The following is a 22,238-nucleotide window of genomic DNA, read 5'->3' as shown; positions in this document are numbered from 1 at the left end:
AAGGTGGTAGTCCCTGGCTACTTAAAACACTCTGATCCCTGTGGGAATTGCTGTCCTCTTTGGGAAAATGCGTGTTTATTAATTGCTGAAGTGTTGCTTCTGTCTTGTACTTAATTTTCACTTCTTAATGCTTATGTTTGTTCTCTGTGTAGATGCCGCTCAACCTTACTAATGCAGTGGCAACAGCAAGACAGCTCTTGGCTTACACTGTTGAAGCAGCAAATTTTTCTGATAAGATGGATGTTATTTTTGTGGCTGAAATGATAGAGAAATTTGGAAGATTTGCTGAAAAATATAAAGAGGTAACTGGATAATTTGCCATCACTTTAAAGATAATCAAAGTGTTTGTCCTTAAGTGGTATTCTGAGCAGTGAAACCTTCTCAACGTTAGATGCAGGCACTGAGTTAGTGGATTATCAGATTCTATTCCATGTTTTTGTTTGTTTAGTAGGTCCCTGAAGTTGCTGACCCATGGTCACAGACTTTGCATTCGCGCTGAGATGATCCAGCATTCACTGGACCTGTAATGTGAGTAACACCTCTGGTCAGCACTGGAGCAGGGAGATAGGTACAGTAAGTCTGTTTTTATTTAATATGGAGTGGGTCGCACAGGTTTTCATTGGTATGTTCTTGTCTAAAAGTACAAATAATGAAAGCCTCAGAGATCCTCTCAATAATGAATAAAACAAGACTTATCTTCTCCCCTCCCACCATGGTAGACTGTCTTTATTCAGTATTGAGCTGTATCTCTAAGGTTTTCAGTATTCCTGTATCTCGCAGGATATAAGGCAAGACATTAAAATAAAATCTTAGAGAACGCTCATTGTTGGGGAGAAAAACGCGAGTGGTTGAATAGTCCCACCAGTGGCTAGGAACTCTCTGTTTCACTGCTGAACAGAGGTTATAGTGATCTCACTGTACAGTGCGTGTTGGGAAGCTGGAGACCACAGTGCCTAAATTTTAAACTCGCACACAAAAAAAAGCCGAATTTCCCTGTCCACCCTCAGCAAACCGTAAATGCTGGTTGTAAATTCTTTGCAGAACTCCTTGGAGAATTTTCAGGCCAAATCTCCTTTTTGCAATCATAGCTTGGAATTTTTTTTGGTGTATTTTGGAATATATAAGCAGTTCATTAAATGGCTGGTTTTGTACCCAGTCGAAAATAGAAACGCGTTTTAGATTGCTGAGTGATTTGTCAACATTATAAAGCCATTCTTCTCAGCTGTGATATTTTTTTGTCTATAGAGTGACAGAATCTGGCATTAGTTTGCCATAATTTGAAGGTAGATGATATGAAAATATCTAAGTTAAATTCATACGTAGTTTTGGTCTTAGATGATGTATTTTTATCTTAATTGGTTTGATTTGAAGTCAACTGTTGATTTGCTGGTAAATTCAAGGAAGTTATTCAAGAGTTATTTCTTATTAGGGTATTACTCTACAAACTTTTTCTTGAAGCTGTATTCACTTATATCTTATTGTCTGTTCTTTAGGTTGTGTTACAGTGGCTATTATGAAAGAAATACTGTAAATTATAAAAAGCTTTGTTTTAGAACTTTTTCGTGTCAGAAGAAGAAATAAACTGAAGACATTTTCAGAAAGTTCTTAGCAGATTGTCTTAAGTTAGAATACAGTTGGAAAAACTTGTACATACCTTGATAAGCAGGGGAAAGTGTAATGTGTAATATTTTATACAAGTATGAAACATGAAACAACGCGAGTCCTGTGACTTCAAGATCTTAATAATTTATTGTAAAACCACCATTTGTTGATGTGTAGAACATGCTACCAGTTTTCAAGTAGTAATAACTCATAATAAGCATCTTCAATTAATTTAACTTCTATTTGTTCTTGAGAATTTAATGAAAAGGGCTACAGCCTGGAAATGCTGCATGAGACTGTTAACTGTTGAGAATGTTTACTGATTGTAGATTCTTTCTCTAAAAGAGACAGTTCTTAAAACAGTAAATATCTTTATATTCCCATTCTTGCCTTTATTTTTAAAGATTTAAAAAAAGAACAACAAACTACTGTGTTCTCTCCTTATTACTAATATTCTGAAAAGAAATTGTGAAGCCTGGATGGTAAAGGATATGTCTTTCCCACTCCACACTGTGTCTGTATGCAGAAAATTCCGGTCCCTAAATTTAGGCATTATGAATTGAATTTCAGTCAATTCAACTAGAAAGCACATGCACCTTCGCTTTTGGTCCAGTATTTGTCACTGCTTATTAAACGTTGTGAAAATCAGGTGTGTGTAGGTCAGTGTTGACGCCCATTCATTTTGGTAGAGTTGTGGCCTCAATGAATGATTTCCCTTTATAGTGTGTGTTGTCCGTCATACAGAAGATAAGGTAAACGAGTGTGAGCAAAAACTCACAACAATGTAATTGGTGGTTTGAAAGCAGCTCTGGTACCTACAGGTAGTTGCTGTCTCTCTCATGTGTAACCTGCGACCTAAAACAGTTCATGCAAAATTGAAGGCGAGCAAGGAAGGAATCAAAGAAAAGGCAGACATGGTGAGAGGAAGAGAAGCAGAAGGGTTACGTGCTAATTTTTGCCTGTATTACTCTTATTATCTCCCACCATACATGCAGACTGTATTACTGATGATTTATAGTGGATTTTTATTTATTTTAGATTTAAAGTTGATTATAAATAGTCCTTTTAAATAATAAGTACAGCAGGATGTGGAGTATTATACTCTTTGCTTTTAATGAAATATCTGTATTTCTCATGTTTTTGATTTCAAAGTATAAGGTAAACAGACAAATTACGTTGGCATAACGTTTTTCTTGGACAGAGGTAAATGGCTGAGTCAAAGTATTTCAGCATCTCAACTTGACAAGCAGTGACTGAAATAGGAACAATCAATTTCCTTCTGCTTTTTGTGCTGACAAATCACTCTGTATTGTCTGATGATGACCCGACTTGATGAACGCTTTCAAAGATATAAAATGGTCTTATTTCTCTTCCCTGTTAGCTTGGTGACGTGATGGTGGACATAGCAAGTAACATTATGTTAGCTGATGAACGTGTTCTGTGGATGGCACAAAGGGAAGCCAAGGCTTGCACTAGGATTGTACAGTGTCTGCAGAAAATTGCTATGTATCGGCTTGCAAACGGAGCTCAAGTTTATTCTACTGTAAGTATAAATTTATTTATTTAGAAGACGTTTCACTGGCTCTTGAATTTCAATAGCTTTTTATTTTTCTTAATAGATGTTGGCATTGTCTGAAATGTCTGTTATTTCTGTAGGGAGAAGAGAAACACTCTGAACAGATTTATCTGTGCCAAATAAACAGAAACAGTTTTCTCGGTATTTTTTTCTGTTATAGCAGAGAAACCATTTAAGATTGTTATTCTTCCTGTGGTATGTAAAATTATTTAATGTTTGATTTTTGTCGTTGCAGTATTCTCCAAATATTGCTCTTGAGGCTTATGTAATAAAGGCAGCTGGTTTCACTGGAATGACATGCACCGTATTTCAGAAAGTGGCTACATCAGACCGTACAGGACTCAGTGATTACGGGAGAAGAGATCCAGATGGAAATCTAGATAAACAATTGAGCTTTAAGTGCAATGTTTCAAATACACTGTCTAGTCTGGCTTTAAAGGTCAGATACTCATTGTTTCCCTACTGACTTCGTAATAATGTCTTAACTATGAATAATTTGGAAAGTAAGCTTGTATTATTAATTTCTAATGTTAAAGTAGCATTTTTACACAATCTAGAATGACTGTGATGAGATAAAGTGACAAAGGATAATAAAGTTTGATTATGGAATAACTTTTTAATAGGCAAAATTTTTAATGAGTAGGTGTGGTGTTCTTTATTAATAATCTTAAATTGAAAGATGCTTTCAGACCTTTTCATAAGTATGGAAATTGAAATGCTCCCTAGTTCATGATAATACTTGGCTTTATTTTGTTGTATTTGCACCATCATTACATATTAAATCAGATACTACCAGTCTCTTTAAATATCTGTAATAGGCTAGTCAGAGTGATGCTGTAATTAGGCATGAAGTAGAAAATGGACCTGAAAGATTTTAATGTGTGTTTGTGTGTGCACATGTACACATACACACAGCGCCTATATGTGTAGATGTGTATAGAATGGAAACATTTCATCATATTCTGTATTTTTTCAGTTACATTCCCCAACATACCAGCGTGCTTTTATCACTTAATGTGCTTGAACATCACTGCAGAGTGTGTATGTGAAATTACATTTATGTAATTCTATGAAATTACATGCACGCTTCCCTACCCAAGTGTGATTCATAAACAAGTTGTCAATACCTGTTTGTATACAGTGTTCCATTTTGAATGGTACTAACGCACAACTACAGCGTTTCTCTTTGTCTACTTCTTCTCTTGGTTGCTGCTTCTGGTTGCCCATAGTCTAATCTGGAAAACTCTTGTAATACTTTACTGATATTAACTTCAACTTTACTCTCTGTAAGAAGTAAAGTAACTGCAGAATCTTAGCTCTTTTTTTCTTTTAAAAAATGTTTTAAGATTTCAATAACCTAATTCAACTATGTTATCAAGGATTACTTGGGAACTGTCAAATAGGTTTGTCACAGTACATAGTCTGCTGAATGCATTCATCTCTGACACTTTATTTGGAGGAGCTGCTAATTTAATCTCCATAAGCAATTTCATTTTCTCTTTAAAACTCTGAAAATCTGTTTATTTCTAGAACACAATTGTAGAGGCTTCTATCCAGTTGCCAGCCTCCCTTTTCACCCAAAAGCAAAAAAGAGAAATCAGACCAGCAGATGAATCTGTCTACAAGCTTCAGCTTATTGCATTTCGCAATGGAAAGCTTTTTCCAGCAACAGGGAATTCAACACATCTGGCTGATGATGGGAAACGTCGTACAGTTGTAACACCAGTTATCCTTACCAAGATAGGTTTGTGTTTTATTATTACTTTTTTATGATCTTTAAAAATAGGAAGCGTTTTTGACTCCTTTGTTTCTACTAGTGTATACCTAGTAAAAGGGTTTTAGCATCTAATGTGTTATGTGTTGAGAAATTTACGTGCGAATACATTTCTTTTGTAACAGATGGTTTAAACATAGCCAGTCACCACGTTCCTATAAACGTGACACTGCGTCGCATTGCGCATGGAGCAGATGCTGTTGCAGCTCAGTGGGACTTTGATCTACTGAACGGACAAGGGGGATGGAAATCTGATGGTTGTCGCATTCTTTTATCCGATGAAAATATTACCACCATTCAGTGCTACTCCCTCAGCAACTATGCAGTTCTCATGGTATGACACTTAATATTACATGTCTCTTTCTGGAACTTAAACATTCAAAATGCAACTCTGTGGGGTTTTTTTCACATTAAAGAAAATGAGCATTCCCACGTTCCGTTTCACATACAACTAGACATAAGAAATAAGTCTTTGGCTTTTGGCTTGTGTTGATATAAACGTTGATGTAAGATGAGATTTAAGTGGAAATCCGTCAAAGTGGAATTAATTGCTGAATATACTAGACACAAAAGAGTTTTCGTATGAGGAGTACTATATCAGAGGAAGCCATTTTAATGAGCTCCTTAATCAAATGGGTTTTTATGAATTTTAGTCTAATAATGACAATTTAAAATAAAGGTAACAGTTGAGGAAAAAAACCCACTATCTTCTCTGTGTCAGATTAAATTTGTTAGCTTTGTTGACAGGAGTGTTTTACCAGCTGTCTTTTTTGCTGTGATCCGTAACCAGAGATAGCTATTTCGCTGCAAATTAGCTATTCACTCACTAATACGTAGGTCTGTACCTGCTAGAAGATATGAATTGAAAAAGAAAAAAAAAAATGAAAGCACTTAGTTACTATCCAAAATATTTTTGAAATATTGCTAAAAAAAAGTATCTGAACTCTAGTCTTACCAAATTGATGTCAATAAAATAATTAACTAGTTCTAAAATATAGAGATAGTTGAAGAAGAAGGGAGTGAGACAGCACCTTTTAGTGTTCATTAGTTATGAAGTAGGATTTCTTCTTTGTTGCTCTTCGTTTCAAATTTGGCCTGGGAAGCTTCCAATTTTAGAGACGATGGCTGCTACCCTGCTCATCAGTCTTCACCACAGATGCTAAATGATAAAGTGTGATAGTGAAATAGTAAGAGATTTAGGAAATACTGTTAACTTTAGTGTAAATTTGATGTGGGTTTTGTTGTAGTTGATGTGCTCTGTGTGGAATTAAATATATATTTTTATGTAATTGTACGTGGAAGAAAAAGAATTCCTTTATAATGATCAGTGCATGAGAAGCTGCTATTTTTGTTTTGCAACTCAAATTTTCAAAAATCTTCCTCTTAAGAGAATTAAATAGTAGAATACCAAAAAGCTAAACATAAATAAAATAGATTTACATGCCAAGCTTTTTAAGAGCTCAAAGAGAGCAACTTTTCACTTTACCTCTGAAGGTGCTGTTTTAAATTACTTCAAACTGTTATAATCCTATAGTTGCCGCCTTTGATATTTTTTAAATATATAATCCTTTCATAAAACATAACAGCATTCTTGAAAACAGAATTAAACTTAATTTGTATGTGTAGTATGCATGTAAAGAGAGATTATGCTTTAAATTGGTCACATTTCTGCCATCTGGAGGAAGAAAAATGAAGAGCATATTCTTTCTGCTGCAGTAAATGACTATTTGTAAATTAATAGGTAAGATTATATCAATATCTTGAGTTGTATAACGAACTCTTGACAATCAGAAATCAAAAAAGTTAGAGGAGAGGGAAGCTTTCTTCTTTTTCGGCCAGTGGCTCTCACTCTATACTTGCTCAAAACTGATATTCCTTAATTAGCTACTTGCCAAAACGTTAGGCTTTAGGGTCTGGAGAGGAGGGGATAGGCGGAGGAGGACAGAGAATACCGCTCATCTGTTAGATGTTCCTTGCACAAAGTTAATGCACTGCAAAAGCTCTGAATGCCTAAGTAGCTGCTGACAAAGGTTTTCATGATGCCTATCCATATATTAACTAAAAGCCCCTATAAAAACCTGTTTCATTTGTAGACTCAGCATTGTGAAAGTTTGGGATCTGGTCCCAGGCTCATAATTGTGGGTTCAGTTTTAGAAGTTTGGCTCTTAATTCAGCAGTTGTTGTTAACATCAAATACATGAACAGTAGTGACAGGAGGGACCAGGACACAATATTCCATCATCCTGGCTGGATGGCGAATGACTTAATCAGAATTATTTCTCTCTTTTTCAGTCTACTTTACTTTAGTACATATGTGTGTAGAAGAAAGCATGTTGTAATGTACTGACCCGTCTTTATACATTTCAGAACATGATGTAAAGTCCTCTCTTATAAGGAAAGCCATAACTAAGTGCCTAGTTTTCTAATCTGGTGATTTAGGAAGATACAGTTATAAACTGTATTATAAACTGTATTATTTGTATTTATTTGGAAATCATTTTAACCACTGTTTAATAATAGAAGAGATAACCAGGAGGCTTAGCTGAAATCTTGTTATTACAGGCCTACAGCAAAGGAGAGAAACCAACAACGGTAGTTGAGAAGAAACACAGCTCTGCTAGTTGGCTATAATGGCTTGTTGGCCCCAGTGTCCTTCTTAATGTCATCTCTACTGTTATTTTACTGTCATTCTTTTTAATTAAATTATTATTTAGGATTAGTTTACCTCAAAAATAACATTATTAGCTCCCCTCACTCCTTTTAGAAGGTCTGTCATGAGGATGGAGCCAGGCTCTTCTCAGTGGCATCCAATGATAGGACAAGGGGAAATGGATACAAGCTGGAACATAGGAGGTTCCGCTTAAACATGAGGAAGAACTTCTTCCCAGTAAGGGTAACAGAACACTGGAACAGGCTGCCCAGAGAGGTTGTGGAGTCTCCTTCTCTGGAGATGTTCAAAACCCGCCTGGACACATTCTTGTGTGATCTGATCTAGGTGGTCCTGCTCCGGCAGGGGGATTGGACTAGATGATCCTTCGAGGTCTCTTCCAGTCCCTAACATTCTATGATTCTGTGTGATTAAAAACGTCAATGCAATCGGTAAGAATTCCATTGACTTTGTGGGTAACAGGTCAAGGCCTTTGCTAGCTAGGCTAGGCATACCGAGTTTTCTCAGATGTCTTACAATAATCTTTTAAATCCTGTGATTTTGTAGCTCTTGTTCTGTTCTCTAAGTTCATACCAATACACGCGTAATATCTTGTTACCTGTCACCAATCTGGAAGCAGCAACAAGAATTCTCCTCCAGTTTCTGTTCTCCGATACTTACTGGCTGTGTGCGACAATACATTCGCTTATGCTGGTAACAACGAGTTCCTAGGAATCTCCAGCTGGATATCAACCAGGCCATGGGTAGTGTGGAAATCAGATGACGCTGGCTGCCTGAGGCATAATATCTTATGATCTTTCTGAAAGTGTTTTTTCCAGGTGCCAAAGAAAACTAAATACATAAAAATCAAACTGACAATCTGATTAAATTAGTTTGAAATGAGGTTGGTGAGTTAGTTAGGAATAACAAATTTATATTCTGATGAAAGAACAATTGAAGGAGTGGTGAAGAGACTGCCGACACTAATTTAATTGTAAGCCTCAATTGAAGAACTCTTCTGCTGTCCATGAAATCAGATTACCCGTCTTAACCTTAAAAACAGATTGTATATCACTGGGATTTTTCTCAAAGCAAACCAAAGCTTCCTGCTAATGTTCTGCAGTTCTTTGTGAATGCCAAATTTGTTTTCCTTTCCCCTAGCACACTTTTGAACTTTGCCAGCTCTAGAGGTTTAAGAGTGACTCTCACTCAGAATTGTAGGTGAGAGAATTTTCGGTCTTGTATGTTGTGAAAAATTCTTTTTAATAGATTTTTCCGCTAATCTTAGTTAAGCGAATTTGTTTTGTTTAGCTCCTGGAAGGGACTGAAGGGGTTTGGTTTGGGTTTTTGAGTATTCATTAGCATTATGGAAATGGAACCCTAGTAAACTGTAACTGTATCCGGACATAATTATTTCTTCTTGCTATTCTTGGTACTAAGTGAACATGTCACTACACAGATGTTGTTTGAAATACTGCCATGCTTTAACAGTCCAAGGTTCCATTTCATGCTTACTCTTCAGTAATATTTTGACAAATGGGTTCAGAAAACTTGAAGGATGCTGAAGAGTTGTTGAATCCTATTTGAGTTATCAACTATCTATTCTGATCAAGCAGTAATCATAGAATAACAGTCTGGTAGGAACATCTAGGTGTTGGTTCAATTACCTGCTTGAAGTTTGATCAGCTTCAAAGTCAGATCATACTGCTCCAGGTCACATTCAGTCAAGCTTTGAGTATCTCCAAGGACAGACATTACACAGTCTCTCTGGGCCGTATGTGACCACTTTCATCAGAATTTTTTTCCTGTATCTAATCAGAATTTTCCATGTTGCTGATAATGTCCCCTGCCTCTCATCATTTCACGGTTCATCTCCAAGAAGAGTTTCACTCAGTCTTCTTTATACCATCCCAGTAGGTAGTTCAATGTAATAATGAGATTTCTGCCATCTTCCTTTTCTTCTTAAAGATGAAGAAACACAGCTTTTTCAGCCTCAGACGTTGGTGCTTCAGCCTACTAGTCATCCCAGTCATCTGTTAGACTTGCTTCATCCAGTATGTCAGTGCCGTCCTTGTACTGGGGAGCCTAAAATTGAAGACAGCACTGCAGAGGTGTTCTCACAGTGCTGAACAGAAAGGAATAATCAATTCACCTGCTTGCTGTGGTTTTGCTAGTAGAGTGAGCAAAGTGTGACCTTGAGCTATAGGCTACAGTGCTGACTTTTGGTCAACTTTTGTTACCAGTACCCTGAAGTGGTTCTTTGGTTGCTTTCTGTTCAGTCCCGTTCCCAACCTGTATTGTTGCATGCATGGGATTATTCCATCCCAGACGCAGATCTTTTTGTGTTTTCCATTGCTAAATTTCATTATGTTTTATCATCCCATTACTCTGGCTCACCAACATCCCTCTGAATATCCTCCAGTCTACTGATCAGTCTCCTCAGTCTGTAGCATCATCTACAAACTTGCTGAGGGCACTTTTCTGTCATGTTCTTTGGGTTGTTGCAGAAGACAATAATCATAACTGAAACACGCAGTTCTACAAGCTATACATGTATTTGGAGAAGAAGAAAATGGTGCATGTCTATAAGCCACTGAATTCTCTGTACATTCAAGCATATGTGAGGTTTAAGTGTTCTGTAAGATGTGTGACTGCATTTATAGAGGTCAACCAGTATAGCAGGTAACTGTGGAAGAAAGCCAGGAACATGAAACAATAGTTGGTGGATCAGGGTTGGGGGGGAGTTCCTAGAAGGTTCCTGTTAATTATGTATTTTGTGTTTCCTCTGCCATTCCTCCTGCCCCCACAAAATGAAGAGATGGACTAATGTTAAATTTGGTTTTGTTGTCAGGACTTGACAGGAGCTGAATTATATACGCAACCAGCTGATCTTTTGCATCCAGTAATTTATGCCACTGCCATGGTTTTGCTAATGTGCCTGTTGATCATCATAGTCAGTTACATATACCATCACAGGTATGAATCAAAACCACTACACTAAAAAAATCAGTTTCATAGTGCTTAGGACTACTCTTTCGATAGGAACACAATATAGTAACCTGCATTTGTGATTTTTTTTTGTGTGTGTGTTTTTTTCCTCCTATAAAATTTGTTGATGTAAACTAACAGTTATGCAAGTAGCTATGTCGTGTTCTTCAGTATGACAATTTAGCTTTCATAACCATGTGTCTTTAGTTCTTTACTTGCTTCATTAGGAAAGAAGACACCACTCAAGAATGATGGCAGAATTTAACAAACTGGTCAGACTTTTAAATTTCTGTTGATGTGAAAGCTTTAAGCCTAAAATTTTTTAATCAAGCCCCAAATAGTTATATAAAGCTAGTGAATAGGAGGGTGTTTTAATTTCTTGTGATGAAGACCAGAGATTATATTTGATTACAAAGTACGTGGTAGTCAAACAATCATTAGCAGTAATTATATCTCATTTATCAAAGTGTATCTTGCTAGTTTCTGAAAGGCAATAATGCAGCTGTGTTTTATGTTGTCCAATTTGTTTCTTTTAACAGTGTGATCAGAATCAGTGTAAAAAGCTGGCATATGCTAGTTAACCTGAGCTTTCATATCTTCCTGACATGTGTGATGTTTATTGGAGGCATAACTCAGACCAGAAGTGCCAGCATTTGCCAAGCAGTAAGTAAGCATACAAACACTTGAGAAAATTAGTTATCAGTTTCATACTTCTATATATGTATGTGCCCCCTCTTGTCTCCTCCAGAACAGTAGTACTCTACAGGCATTTTCGTTAGAATGTAAAATTTGGACAGCTGGCTGTGAAGATAAAACTAGTTCGTTACTTGAAAACTGGAAAAGTTTCAGATGTGCAACAGAAATATTTTTTGCCCAGAATGCTATCACAAAAAAATGTTTTACCTGTTGATTTTATTTTTGAGACTTACTTGTTACAAAATTGTTTGATTGGCCTGCATGTGGCCTTTACAGACCACGTGAAAACTGATTTCCACAAGTATTAAAGTATTTTTTTCCATTTGCTCAGTATAACCTAAAGGAACGGAGAGAGAAGTGTTTCACATGAAAGACTCATGCTTTCTCTAAACAAAGATCAGTAGCTCTATTGAGACTCCTCTTCTGTAATGACTTGTCCTTCTAAGATTTGGCCATCTGTAATTCAGTTGCAGTGTTTCAGTACAATAAAGGTTGCTGCTTTGGAATAGTATCAATGAAATTTTGATAAAGTTTCCTTTTTCCTTCCAGTGATTCATAAAAGTTTCTGATCCCTCACTATAATATTCCATGATGCTTTTTGTTTGAATTTACAGTAGTTATTAGGTTGGCAGTTCAAAGTGTTGCAATAAAATACATCCCTGCTCTTTCTCCTACAAATATAAAAAGAATGCTAGTCTGCGTGCATGCATATGCAGGGCACACACACATACATATATATGGAGATGAGGAAATAGTTTGACAAACTGCAGTCTTTTTTCTTGCCTTCTTGGAGACAGTAATCTTCCAAGAGAAATTCTGTGATATGGATGGGTTGTTTTGGAGTTATGCTTTTACTCGTGATTGAAACTCCCCCAAAAAATGCCTCCGGTCATCTTAACAGAAACTAAACTGTCACCTCTTCCATGCATGTGTGCCATCATTTAAGGGATATATGAAACCTACTTGCAGTCACTTTATCTCAGTGTTGGCTTTGAAGTAAGAAAATACAGGACAACCAGTTAGTGCCTTTCTTCAACAAAACTCCAGGAACTTGGCAATTCCTGGAACTTCTTTTAAGAAAACAATATTCAGTTTATAAAACACTGGAAATGCAAAAGGATCTGACAGACAACCATTTTCTTAACAGTAGTGCCCAGTCAGTCTGTGAGGATGACTTTGCATTAGTGCTTGGGCTTATTAAATATGTAAAGTATGACACTTTCTCTTTTCTGCATTATGTTAAAACCACTGAGTTTGTTAGCTGTCTGTATTCTGCTGCTGGCTGCATAGTTCCGCAATATCATTATCTTGCTGTTCCCTTACTTGTTTCCATTGGAATAGTATCTGTAACACAAGACATTTTAAAGTTAAGTGTTTCATAAAATACAGTTTCCTAAACTGTATGATTGATGTGTTGGCCAGCGAAGTTCTTCCTATGTTATTAAGTTTTCCTTCCACTAGAGGCAACTGCAGCTATGTAGCCTTTCCAGACTCAATTGTTATGAAGATGAGCTTGTGTAACATATTTTACTTTTTTGAAAACCACAATGACTTGACATTTAGAACAGTCACCGTAAAATAAGAAGATTTTTTCTTCTCTTCAGCTGGGCTTTTGAAAATTCAGGCTTTGTACAAGTTGTGTGTTAAATGATTTAATTTTTTATCTTGGTAAAAAGGAAGTGTTTAGGGATTCATTTTTATTTTTATTTTTTTAAGGTTGGTATAATTCTCCATTATTCCACTCTTGCAACAGTACTGTGGCTGGGAGTGACATCTCGTAATATTTACAAGCAAGTAACCAAAAAAGCAAAAAGATGTCAAGATCCTGATGAGCCACCTCCTCCACCCAGACCAATGCTGAGGTGAGCTTGTTGTTTGTGTCTGCAATTCATTATTTCCCAGGTTGTTAGAAAAATTCCCGGAAAATCTAACAAGTCATCATTGTTTTTTTGCAAGTGCCTTTCATAGAAGATTTTCTTTCCACATCCATAAAGTCTGTTCCAGATGTTTCTGTTCCTCAGCATTATGTTAAGGAGGATGAGGTGAAGGACGATTGGTCTTAACATATTACAGTTGAAATGCAGTGTGTTCCTGCTTTGTAAGTTAAGAAATTGATAGGGTTTCAGCATCACCACTGGGGCTTTGATTAGGACTTCAGATAGCAACACTTCCCATTAAATTAACATAGAAGAAAGAATGTGGAGAACTGTTATCACACAATTAACAAACTGCAATCTAAGTAAAATTTAATATGTTTTCCAAAAATTCCTTACAAATAGTTTGAAAAACAGGTATCAGTCATTATCAAATGAAAATCGTGTTCTTAAAAACAAAACAAAAAAAAAAGGCAAGCTGAAGAGGGAGTGATAGGACAAGGGGCAATGGATTTAAACTGAAAGAGGATAGATTTAGATTAGATCTAAGGAAAAAATTCTTCCCTCTGAGGTGGAACAGTTTGCCCAGAGAAGTTGTGGCTGCCCCATCCTTGGAAGCGTTCAAGGCCAGGCTGGATGAGGCTTTGAGCAACCCCTGCCTGCAGCAGGGGGGTTGGAACTAGATGATCTTGAAGGTCCTTTCCAACCCAAACCATTCTATGATTCTTTGTGAAGCATTCCTTTTAGAATTTTTATTTCTGAAATCACTGAAATGGAGCAAACTAGTTATCTGTGCAATTCACCCAATGTGAAATATTTTTAATAGAAAACATTGACTTACTTTGTTCAGAATATACCTTACTGAGCCTCTATATATTAATTAAAAACTGCTAAGCTGAAATTCTCCACACGGTGGCAGAAGTTGATTAACTTTGGTTGGCTATAGGCATCTATGTAGAAAGCTTGATTTTAAAGTGCAGACACCACAGAAAATCAGAAATGCTCTTCTGAATATCATCGACTCAAATATGCAGTCCTACATAAAAGCATATTGAAATACTTAATTGATAAGTTAGAAGGTTAATATTTTTACCATTAAGTGCTGTCTTTGCTTTCCTTAACTTCTTTTATTTTTCTTTTGAGAAAAAGTAAATCTGTTGTCTTCATTGTGGGAGATCATGCCTGTGCCCAATTATGTGCTTTCCGGTAGGGTACTGAGTGGCCTTTGTAACATCTGTTGTGATTTATTTTTTTTAATCTTTTATTATTTGTCATGGAGTTCTTGCTTTGGAAAAATGTTACAGTAAAATTACCAGCCTCATAGGCTTAGCTCTGTATAGACATAAACATGTACATACCATTTCACATCTGGTCACCTCATCTGTGACAGTGACTGTAACTCTGGAGACAAGTGTCGCAACAGCAAACATGCTGCATATTTTTCAGATTTTTCTTAGTGTGCAGATCTTTTTGCAGATCTAGAATTTCCTCAGTCGGATGTGTGATGTTTTTGCATGGAACAGCCATAGAAGGATTCTTTTTTGTGTGTGTCTTTATTCAGTTGTCTCTTAACTTAGGTTCGAATCAAAACTATCTATAGTGGCATAGGGCAATGAGTTTTGTGCAAGAGTTTCTTGTTCGGAACCGGTCACCTACTGTTATCAGGCCCTCTGTTTCTTGAATTTAAAGAGACAAAACAACTGATTCCATGTTTGCCTCCATTCTGTTTGCATTTCTCCTCCATATGCCTTTTCAGAATTATGAAGGGTCTTTTGGAACAGAAAAAGAAAGCCCGATAAATGTGTGTAGGTACACATTTTTCTCCTGATTTGCTATATGTAAATTATTCTGCTTTGTGTTCTTTGGTTCTAAAGGAGTCCACTTTGCAGATGATGAGACAGGATGTTTATGCTGGTCTTCAGCTTCTGTAGGTGTTTTCTGAGGATGGACTTCATGCCTGTTAAGCTTCCTTCTCCTCTAGCCTAGATAATCTTTATTCTTTCTTTTGGGAGATTCATTACATGTAAGACAAATTTGTTTGTAACAATGATCGTTGGAGCAGATCCAGAGGAGAGCCACAAAGATGATCCGAGGGCTGGAGCACCTCTTCTCTGAAGACAGGCTGAGAGAGTTGGGGTTGTTCAGCCTGGAAGAGAGAAGGCTCCCTTCCTAGCAGTCTTTTCGCACTTTCTAGCAGTCTTCCAGTATCTAAAGGGGGCCTACAAGAAAGCTGGAGAGGGACTTTTTACAAGGGCGTGGAGTGATGGGACAAGGGGTAACGTATTTAAACTGAGAGAGGGCAGATTTAGATTAGATGTAAGGAAAACATTCTTCACTCTGAGGGTGGTGAGGCACTGGAACAGGCTGCCCAGAGAAGTTGTGGATGCCCCATCCCTGGAAGTGTTCAAAGCTGGGTTGGATGAGGCTTTGAGCAACCTGGTGTAGTGGAAGGTGTCCCTGCCCATGGCAGGGGAATTGGAACTAGATGATCTTTAAGGTCCCTTCCAAACCAAACCATGCTATGGTATTCATTCAGTGTTAATGGAACTTTGTCACAGGTCATGAACAAGGTGGAAAAATACTTTGAAATGGATCCGATGTTCTGCAGAAAGCCACTATAGACAGTAGAGATTTGCTGTTGCTTACCGTAGCTGTTTTGAGAAGGTAGTGCAACACTTGACGCTGGTTAGAATTTCTTAACTTTGAAAAACTTTATGCCAGGTATATTCCATTGCCATGCAGGCAAAGGAGTGTAAAAATGACTGAGGTCCTCAGCTGCCAGTCACAAGAAGGAAATGGGAGTTTGTCGTGCAGAAACTGCATTTTTTTTTAGCAAACTCAACCAAGATAAAAATAAATAAATAAATGAAATAAAGCAGAAATACAGATATTTTTATTTTGTAATTTTATTTAAATTAAATATAAATAGTTTTGTTACTATAATACAAATACTGCGTGAATGTTCTACTATGTGAAACACAGCATTTCACTATTTATGAATATTTTTTCAGTTACCATCGCAGTACCTCTTGTGTACCCATGTCATTAGGTTTGTTTTTCTCTTTTTGGTCTAATTTAAGGAGAAGTTTTAGCTTGTATAGCATTATGCTTCAAAATCTTAATATTGCTGTGTCTCCTCTAGCATGCCTAAGTTTTTTAGTTACTGTTCTGTTTGTACAGCTCCTTGCTGTGTGATAGTTTTGGTTTGTAATTTGGGTTCTTGGGAGTTGCTGAAGATGTAGACGCAGCAAAATACAAGTGATTTGGGTTCTTTCTTCCTTTTTTTTTTTTGAGTTTGTACGTGGTATCTTGCTATGGTTCAAGGCTGGTTGTAAACATATTCTTTCAACATATTCCAGCAAACTGTGGCTACAAACAATCCATATTGCTTCGCTCTTCCAGTAGTAACAATTTGCCTTGGGTAGAACCAGCTTCACCTAGCTGTTCATGTGTGAGTAGCAATGACTTACTAATTTGTGATGAAAGGTAAGTAGAATAAAATCTGCCACAGAGATCTGTTTCATCTGGCCGGCTCCCGATTGCTGCATCAAGATAACGGAATAAACCAATGACAGAATTTGATCTTGGTAGGATTCAGCAACTAAATATTAAGTGTACCTGAACTTCCAAGAAAGACTTAATTTATTTTAGACTGTTATTTTGTGTCTCAAGTGAGACAGCAGTAACTTCTGGTGAATAATCTGAAATGCAGTGGAAAGGTCCAGGACCATCTATATGTCACAGTAGTAGTTTTCAAAGTGTGTTCTGATCTGAATTTGGACTGGATTAACAAGACAGAATGTCATTAATTGGAATGATTGTCAGTAATTATTGATCTGCCACTAATGATTTCAATGTGAATTCACAGAAATTGGAATGAAAAGTTAGATACTCCAACAACATATGTCCTTCTGAAGGCTGTAGTTTTTAACACCACCACAGGGAAGCAGGAGGTATATGTCATGGGATTGTAGAGTCCATTAAAAATACATAAATGAAACCACCATCAACACCACTCTCCAAACCGCTCCACGCTGTAAAACCCAAGCAAGTTCTTACAGCTGATCTTCTGAACATAGTGTCCATAATATTTAGTAAATTCATCTCTGGAACAAGAATATTTTCCTTCTATTTCCATATTCTCTTCCAGCAGTTTACAACTTTTGACTGCCACCTTTTGCTTCTTTCTTCTAACTGTGTATACCTTTGTTCAGTGCCTTCAAGGGAGGTGAGGTGAGCAACTGTGAGAAGGAGGTGGTTTACAACAGGAGGAAAAAAATTGTAGTCAGGAAGACTTAGGTTTGGTCTTCAGCAATATAATTTTTCCTGATTCGCCCAGAGTGTTTTCTTAGAGAACTTGTACATTTCCAGAATCCTGGAAAGCTCTCCTTTCCTTCATGGTGACTGAATAAAATCCATTGCCATTAAACAGCCACTGATATATTGGCTTTACGTTTTAGGTTCTACCTTATTGGTGGAGGGATCCCTATCATAGTTTGTGGAATAACCGCAGCAGCAAACATCCGAAATTATGGCAGCAGACCAAACGCTCCTTAGTAAGTACCATATAACTGAGAGCTCTGTCGCAAGATTTCACGGCTTTGCTTTTCTAAGTACTTGTCGCAATTAATTCTGATTCTTCCAGAAAATGTAACACAGCCAAGATCGTTTCAAAGTACCATTATGAACTGATAAAGCATAAGTGTCTTGTGAGAAGGCGTTTATTTTGATTCTTTGGTTTGTTTCTCTTCCAGTTGCTGGATGACTTGGGAACCTAGCTTAGGAGCATTTTATGGACCAGCTAGCTTTATAATTTTCATAAACTGTATGTATTTTCTCAGCATATTCATACAACTAAAACGTCACCCTGAACGTAAATACGAACTTAAGGAACCTGTTGAGGAACAGCAGCGTCTGGCCACCAACGAGCACGGGGAACTGGCTCATCAGGATTCATTGTCGGTGTCACTAGTTTCTACTTCTGCTCTGGAGAACGAGCACAGTTTTCAAGCACAGCTGCTGGGAGTGGGCCTTACTTTGCTTTTGTATGTCGCTCTGTGGATCTTTGGAGCTCTGTCAGTTTCCCTGTACTATCCGATGGACCTGATCTTCAGCTGTTTTTTTGGGGCAACATGTTTAAGCCTCAGTGCCTTTCTTGTGGTGCACCATTGCATTAACAGGGAAGATGTCAGGCATGCTTGGATAACGACTTGCTGCCCTGGAAGAAGTACGTACTCAGTGCAAGTAAATGTGCAGCCCTCCAGTTCCAGTGGAACCAATGGAGAGGCCCCCAAGTGCACCAACAGTAGTGCAGAATCTTCATGCACAAATAAAAGCGTATCAAGCCTGAAAAATTCTTCTCAAGGCTGTAAACTGACTAACTTACAAGCTGCAGCAGCTCAGTGCCACCCCACTTCTCTGCCATTGAATACAGGTCCTCAGCTTGATAACAGTCTCACCGAACATTCAGTGGATAATGATATCAAAATGCACGTAGCTCCCTTAGAGGTACAGTTTCGGACAAACGGACACCCAAGTCGGCATCATAAGAACAGAAGCAAGGGACACCGTGCTAGCAGGCTTGCAGTACTGCGGGAATATGCATATGATGTTCCCACAAGCGTGGAAGGAAGTGTGCAAAATGGCTTACCTAAAAGTCGCCAAAGCAACAGCGAGGGGCATTCAAGGAGCCGTAGAGCCTATTTGGCATACAGGGAACGTCAGTATAACCAGTCTCAACAAGACAGCAGTGATGCTTGCAGTACGCTTCCAAAGAGTAGCAGAAATACTGAAAAAACAATAGCTACCAATAACAAAAAAGATATTCTAAGGAAACCAATAACAGTTGAACTTGAAAACCAACAGAAGTCTTATGGCTTAAATTTAGCCATTCAGAACGGACCACTTAAAAGCAGTGGACAGGAGGGGCCCTTGCTCACTGCGGACAGTACTGGTAATATTAGAACTGGGTTGTGGAAACATGAAACTACTGTGTAGCATTATAATTCATTGAGGGACGAATCATATGAACTGTGATTACACATTCCTTAAAGCTGTTAACACTTTTAAAGACGGTTTACAAACTCTAGGTACTTTATGCAGGGAGGGAGCAAAGATAATCTGCCAAGCAAAAGATTGTGTGCATTATTGTCTTTGCTGTTTTTGAAATTTTGGTATTTTGTGAAAATTTTTTTGAAGCATCAGTCTTGAGACACGCAGAACATAACTTTGTACATTTCTATTTTTTACCTGTAACCCTGCAGATGTGTCCTCAACACATTTCAAATTTGTATTTAAATGTATAATAAATAGTATTTTCCCCAGCAGCCCAATGTTGCACTTATTTTTTTCAAAATATTATTGCACTGAATGTCATCTTGATTTTGCTACTTCAGTATCTGGAACATTACGAGTTTCAGTTACTAAAGAAAATATTCGGTATCTGAAAGATTCAATGTAAATGCTCAATTAATTGCATAAGACCTAGATTTGTTTGAAATTAAGAAGCTACATTTTAAAGAGATCTTTAGTGTACAGGCAACTTGTTTACTCCAGAATCGTTGTCCTGTACTTGCTGCATAAGTTAGTTATATTTTCGGGTGGCTGTGGCTTATTTTAATGCACTTGCAGAGAGCTTTAGTTTGCTTGGTATGTTTTCGGATAATACTCTTTTGCCTTCATAATTACCTGACTGGGATGTTTTTTTTAATTTGTTTTAATTGTTTGTAATTGAGAAGGTTATGAATGTTCACAGGCAATAGTTGCCAATTCGCGAAGGTCACCAGTACATGTCTGAAAACTCATTCGGTTGTAATAGTGCGCAAGAATAATAGCACCGGTGTTTTGGTAGGTGGTAACGGGATAATCCGTTCAGAGTATGATCAGTAGGAAAAATCAGGGCCTCCAGTTTCACTGTCACTGTACAAGGTGTCCCTTGAGAGAAAGGTGAGTAAAACTGAAGTTGCAACTCAAACCAATGTGTGACAATTTGCAGAATAATCTTCTCTGATACAGTACAGCATCTATGTTTAAAAAAAAAAAGTTTCAGTAGCAGAGCTATATTAATAAGGTTATCAGTTTTAAAAAGCGTGTACATTCCTGCGGTAGAAATAGCTAAAACATGAAGTGGTTTACAATTTAAATTTTGAAAAAGAAAAGTTGTAGTTAAATTAAATTCTAATTTAAATTTAATTGCAGTGTAATTACAAAAAATAGTGTTAGGGTCAAAATATTATGTAAAATGAAATATTCTAGAATAGATTATTTGTTAATTATGAGTGTAGTTTTCTATACTTTAATTGTTGACACTCCAATGTAAACAAGATTATATTCTGTGTCATTTTGCTGCTGTGACAAATTTGAGGTTGTAGTTGCAGAGTAATGCTTGGGGCTTTACCTGCTTCCAGTACTGATACCTGTTTTGCTAAAACCACGTGTATTAAATAGCAAAAAAAGGTTCTGCATGATCTAACACTGGTATCACCACTCAACTTTTAAGCAACAAATGGAATTGGATTGTGTACACTTGGCTGCTTGGTTACCTAATTCAGGCTTGTTACTGTTGGGTATTTTGGTTAAGTGTGTCTGTTTGAATACAGATACAGGTCTAGTGTGCTCAGTACTGAAACGTTTTGTTAAATAATTTTTAATGTGAGGGCTCATTCAGGTACGTTTAATTAGCGCTTGCCAGGTTTACTGCATCCTCTACTCATCAGTTTGATAGTCTGAACTCATCTTGGATGCGTTGAACAAACCTCTCCAGTAGGACAGTGGTGTTCTGGTTTTGTTGCTTGTGAGTAATTGCCATTTGAGAATTCTTAAAGCGACGTTTTGACAAGTGTATGACTCAATTTTTCTGTTCTGTTTTACTGGCTTCAAGAGAGGGAGCTTTTCGCTTGTAACTGATCTTACAGCTACTGTGTGGATAAGCACTCAAAAAAGGGAATTTAAAGGTATTACCAAAGAAAAGAATTTAAACTAAATGTCCAAATACGTGTCATGTATTTATGTTTTAAGCCATCTGACAAGATATTTAAGCGTCTTGGACAACTCACCACCTTGCGATTGCAAAAAAATCAGTATATGAGTTGTTATTTGGTGTAGGGGAAGGTTCCTTTTGGTGGTAGAAATACCATTTTTGACTTCTAGGTCCAAAATGTGACTTTATCCTGTTCCGTTCCAAATGCTGCAGATCTGTCTCTCTTGATTTAGTGATGGGTTGAATGAAAACTGAATTGCAGACAGTAAGTTCAAAGGCATGTGTGAAGAGAAGCGCTCATCTCTGACCTCAGTTTGTGTATTGCACAACTAGCAGCAATGTAGTCACTGAGGTTCCTTCATACGAAGTTTGTAGCCCCAAACCCAGATATTTTTAGATTATGTTTAATCAGGAGTATATGCTGTGCTTGCTTTTTTTATAGTAACAAATGTATGTAGTAATGCAAATAATTCAAGCTTGCTTTGTATTTTCTTGAAAATTATAGATCTAGAAAAGATATAGATCTAGAAATCATTTATATTTAATATGGAAAAATGTCAAAACAGTCCATAGTTCATGATGTGAACAGATGCGATAGGGACTTAAGATAACATCAGTTATCCTTTAGAATACGCTTGCCTTTTGCTTTTAGCACTTGACACCTTTTTCACAGATTTGGAATTAAACATTTGTTTAGTCCTTCTTGAAGCCAATCTTAAAAATACCTTTAAAATTAATTCTATATGTAATATTTCTGTATAGCTTAATAGCTTGCCTTACATTTTGATGAAATTAAAAAAATAAACTCTTTCCTAAGTACCTAATAAAAACAGCCTCAGTACGTATAGAGGTTTTTAATGTAAAAATATTTCTTAAATCATCACACTAATAAACATGCCTACTTCACTTCCAGCTGTTACATAGCTACATTCCCTTCTAAACTAACAAGTGCTTTTGCTCAAATGATGAAAAACTAAGACTTTGTTCTCAGATACAGAATCACAGAATGTTAGGGATTGGAAGGGACCTCAAAAGATCATCTAGTCCAATCCCCCTGCCCGAGCAGGACCACGAATACTGAAGAATACACTTATTTCCTCTGT

General features: G+C 37.0%; 1 protein-coding gene across 1 annotated transcript in view; it reads left to right on the top strand.

Moving 5' to 3' along the window:
- ADGRA3 (adhesion G protein-coupled receptor A3) overlaps positions 1–19,166 on the top strand; it is a 58,547-nt gene extending 39,381 nt beyond the window's left edge. The window contains exons 10-19 of the mRNA XM_086611586.1: positions 153–302; positions 2,984–3,145; positions 3,414–3,617; positions 4,709–4,922; positions 5,078–5,286; positions 10,451–10,575; positions 11,127–11,250; positions 13,000–13,145; positions 17,618–17,713; positions 17,912–19,166. Of these exons, the coding sequence (XP_086467712.1) occupies positions 153–302; positions 2,984–3,145; positions 3,414–3,617; positions 4,709–4,922; positions 5,078–5,286; positions 10,451–10,575; positions 11,127–11,250; positions 13,000–13,145; positions 17,618–17,713; positions 17,912–19,154 (2,673 nt within the window). The 3' untranslated portion in view covers positions 19,155–19,166. The remainder of the gene's footprint in view (positions 1–152; positions 303–2,983; positions 3,146–3,413; positions 3,618–4,708; positions 4,923–5,077; positions 5,287–10,450; positions 10,576–11,126; positions 11,251–12,999; positions 13,146–17,617; positions 17,714–17,911) is intronic.
- Positions 19,167–22,238: the final 3,072 nt, after the last annotated feature.

This window comes from Tauraco erythrolophus, chromosome 5, assembly GCF_009769465.1.
Source record: "Tauraco erythrolophus isolate bTauEry1 chromosome 5, bTauEry1.pri, whole genome shotgun sequence".
Taxonomy (NCBI): Eukaryota; Metazoa; Chordata; class Aves; order Musophagiformes; family Musophagidae; genus Tauraco; species Tauraco erythrolophus.
The sequence above is the reverse complement of the archived record's forward strand: the minus strand, read 5'-3'. Positions and strand labels throughout refer to the sequence as shown.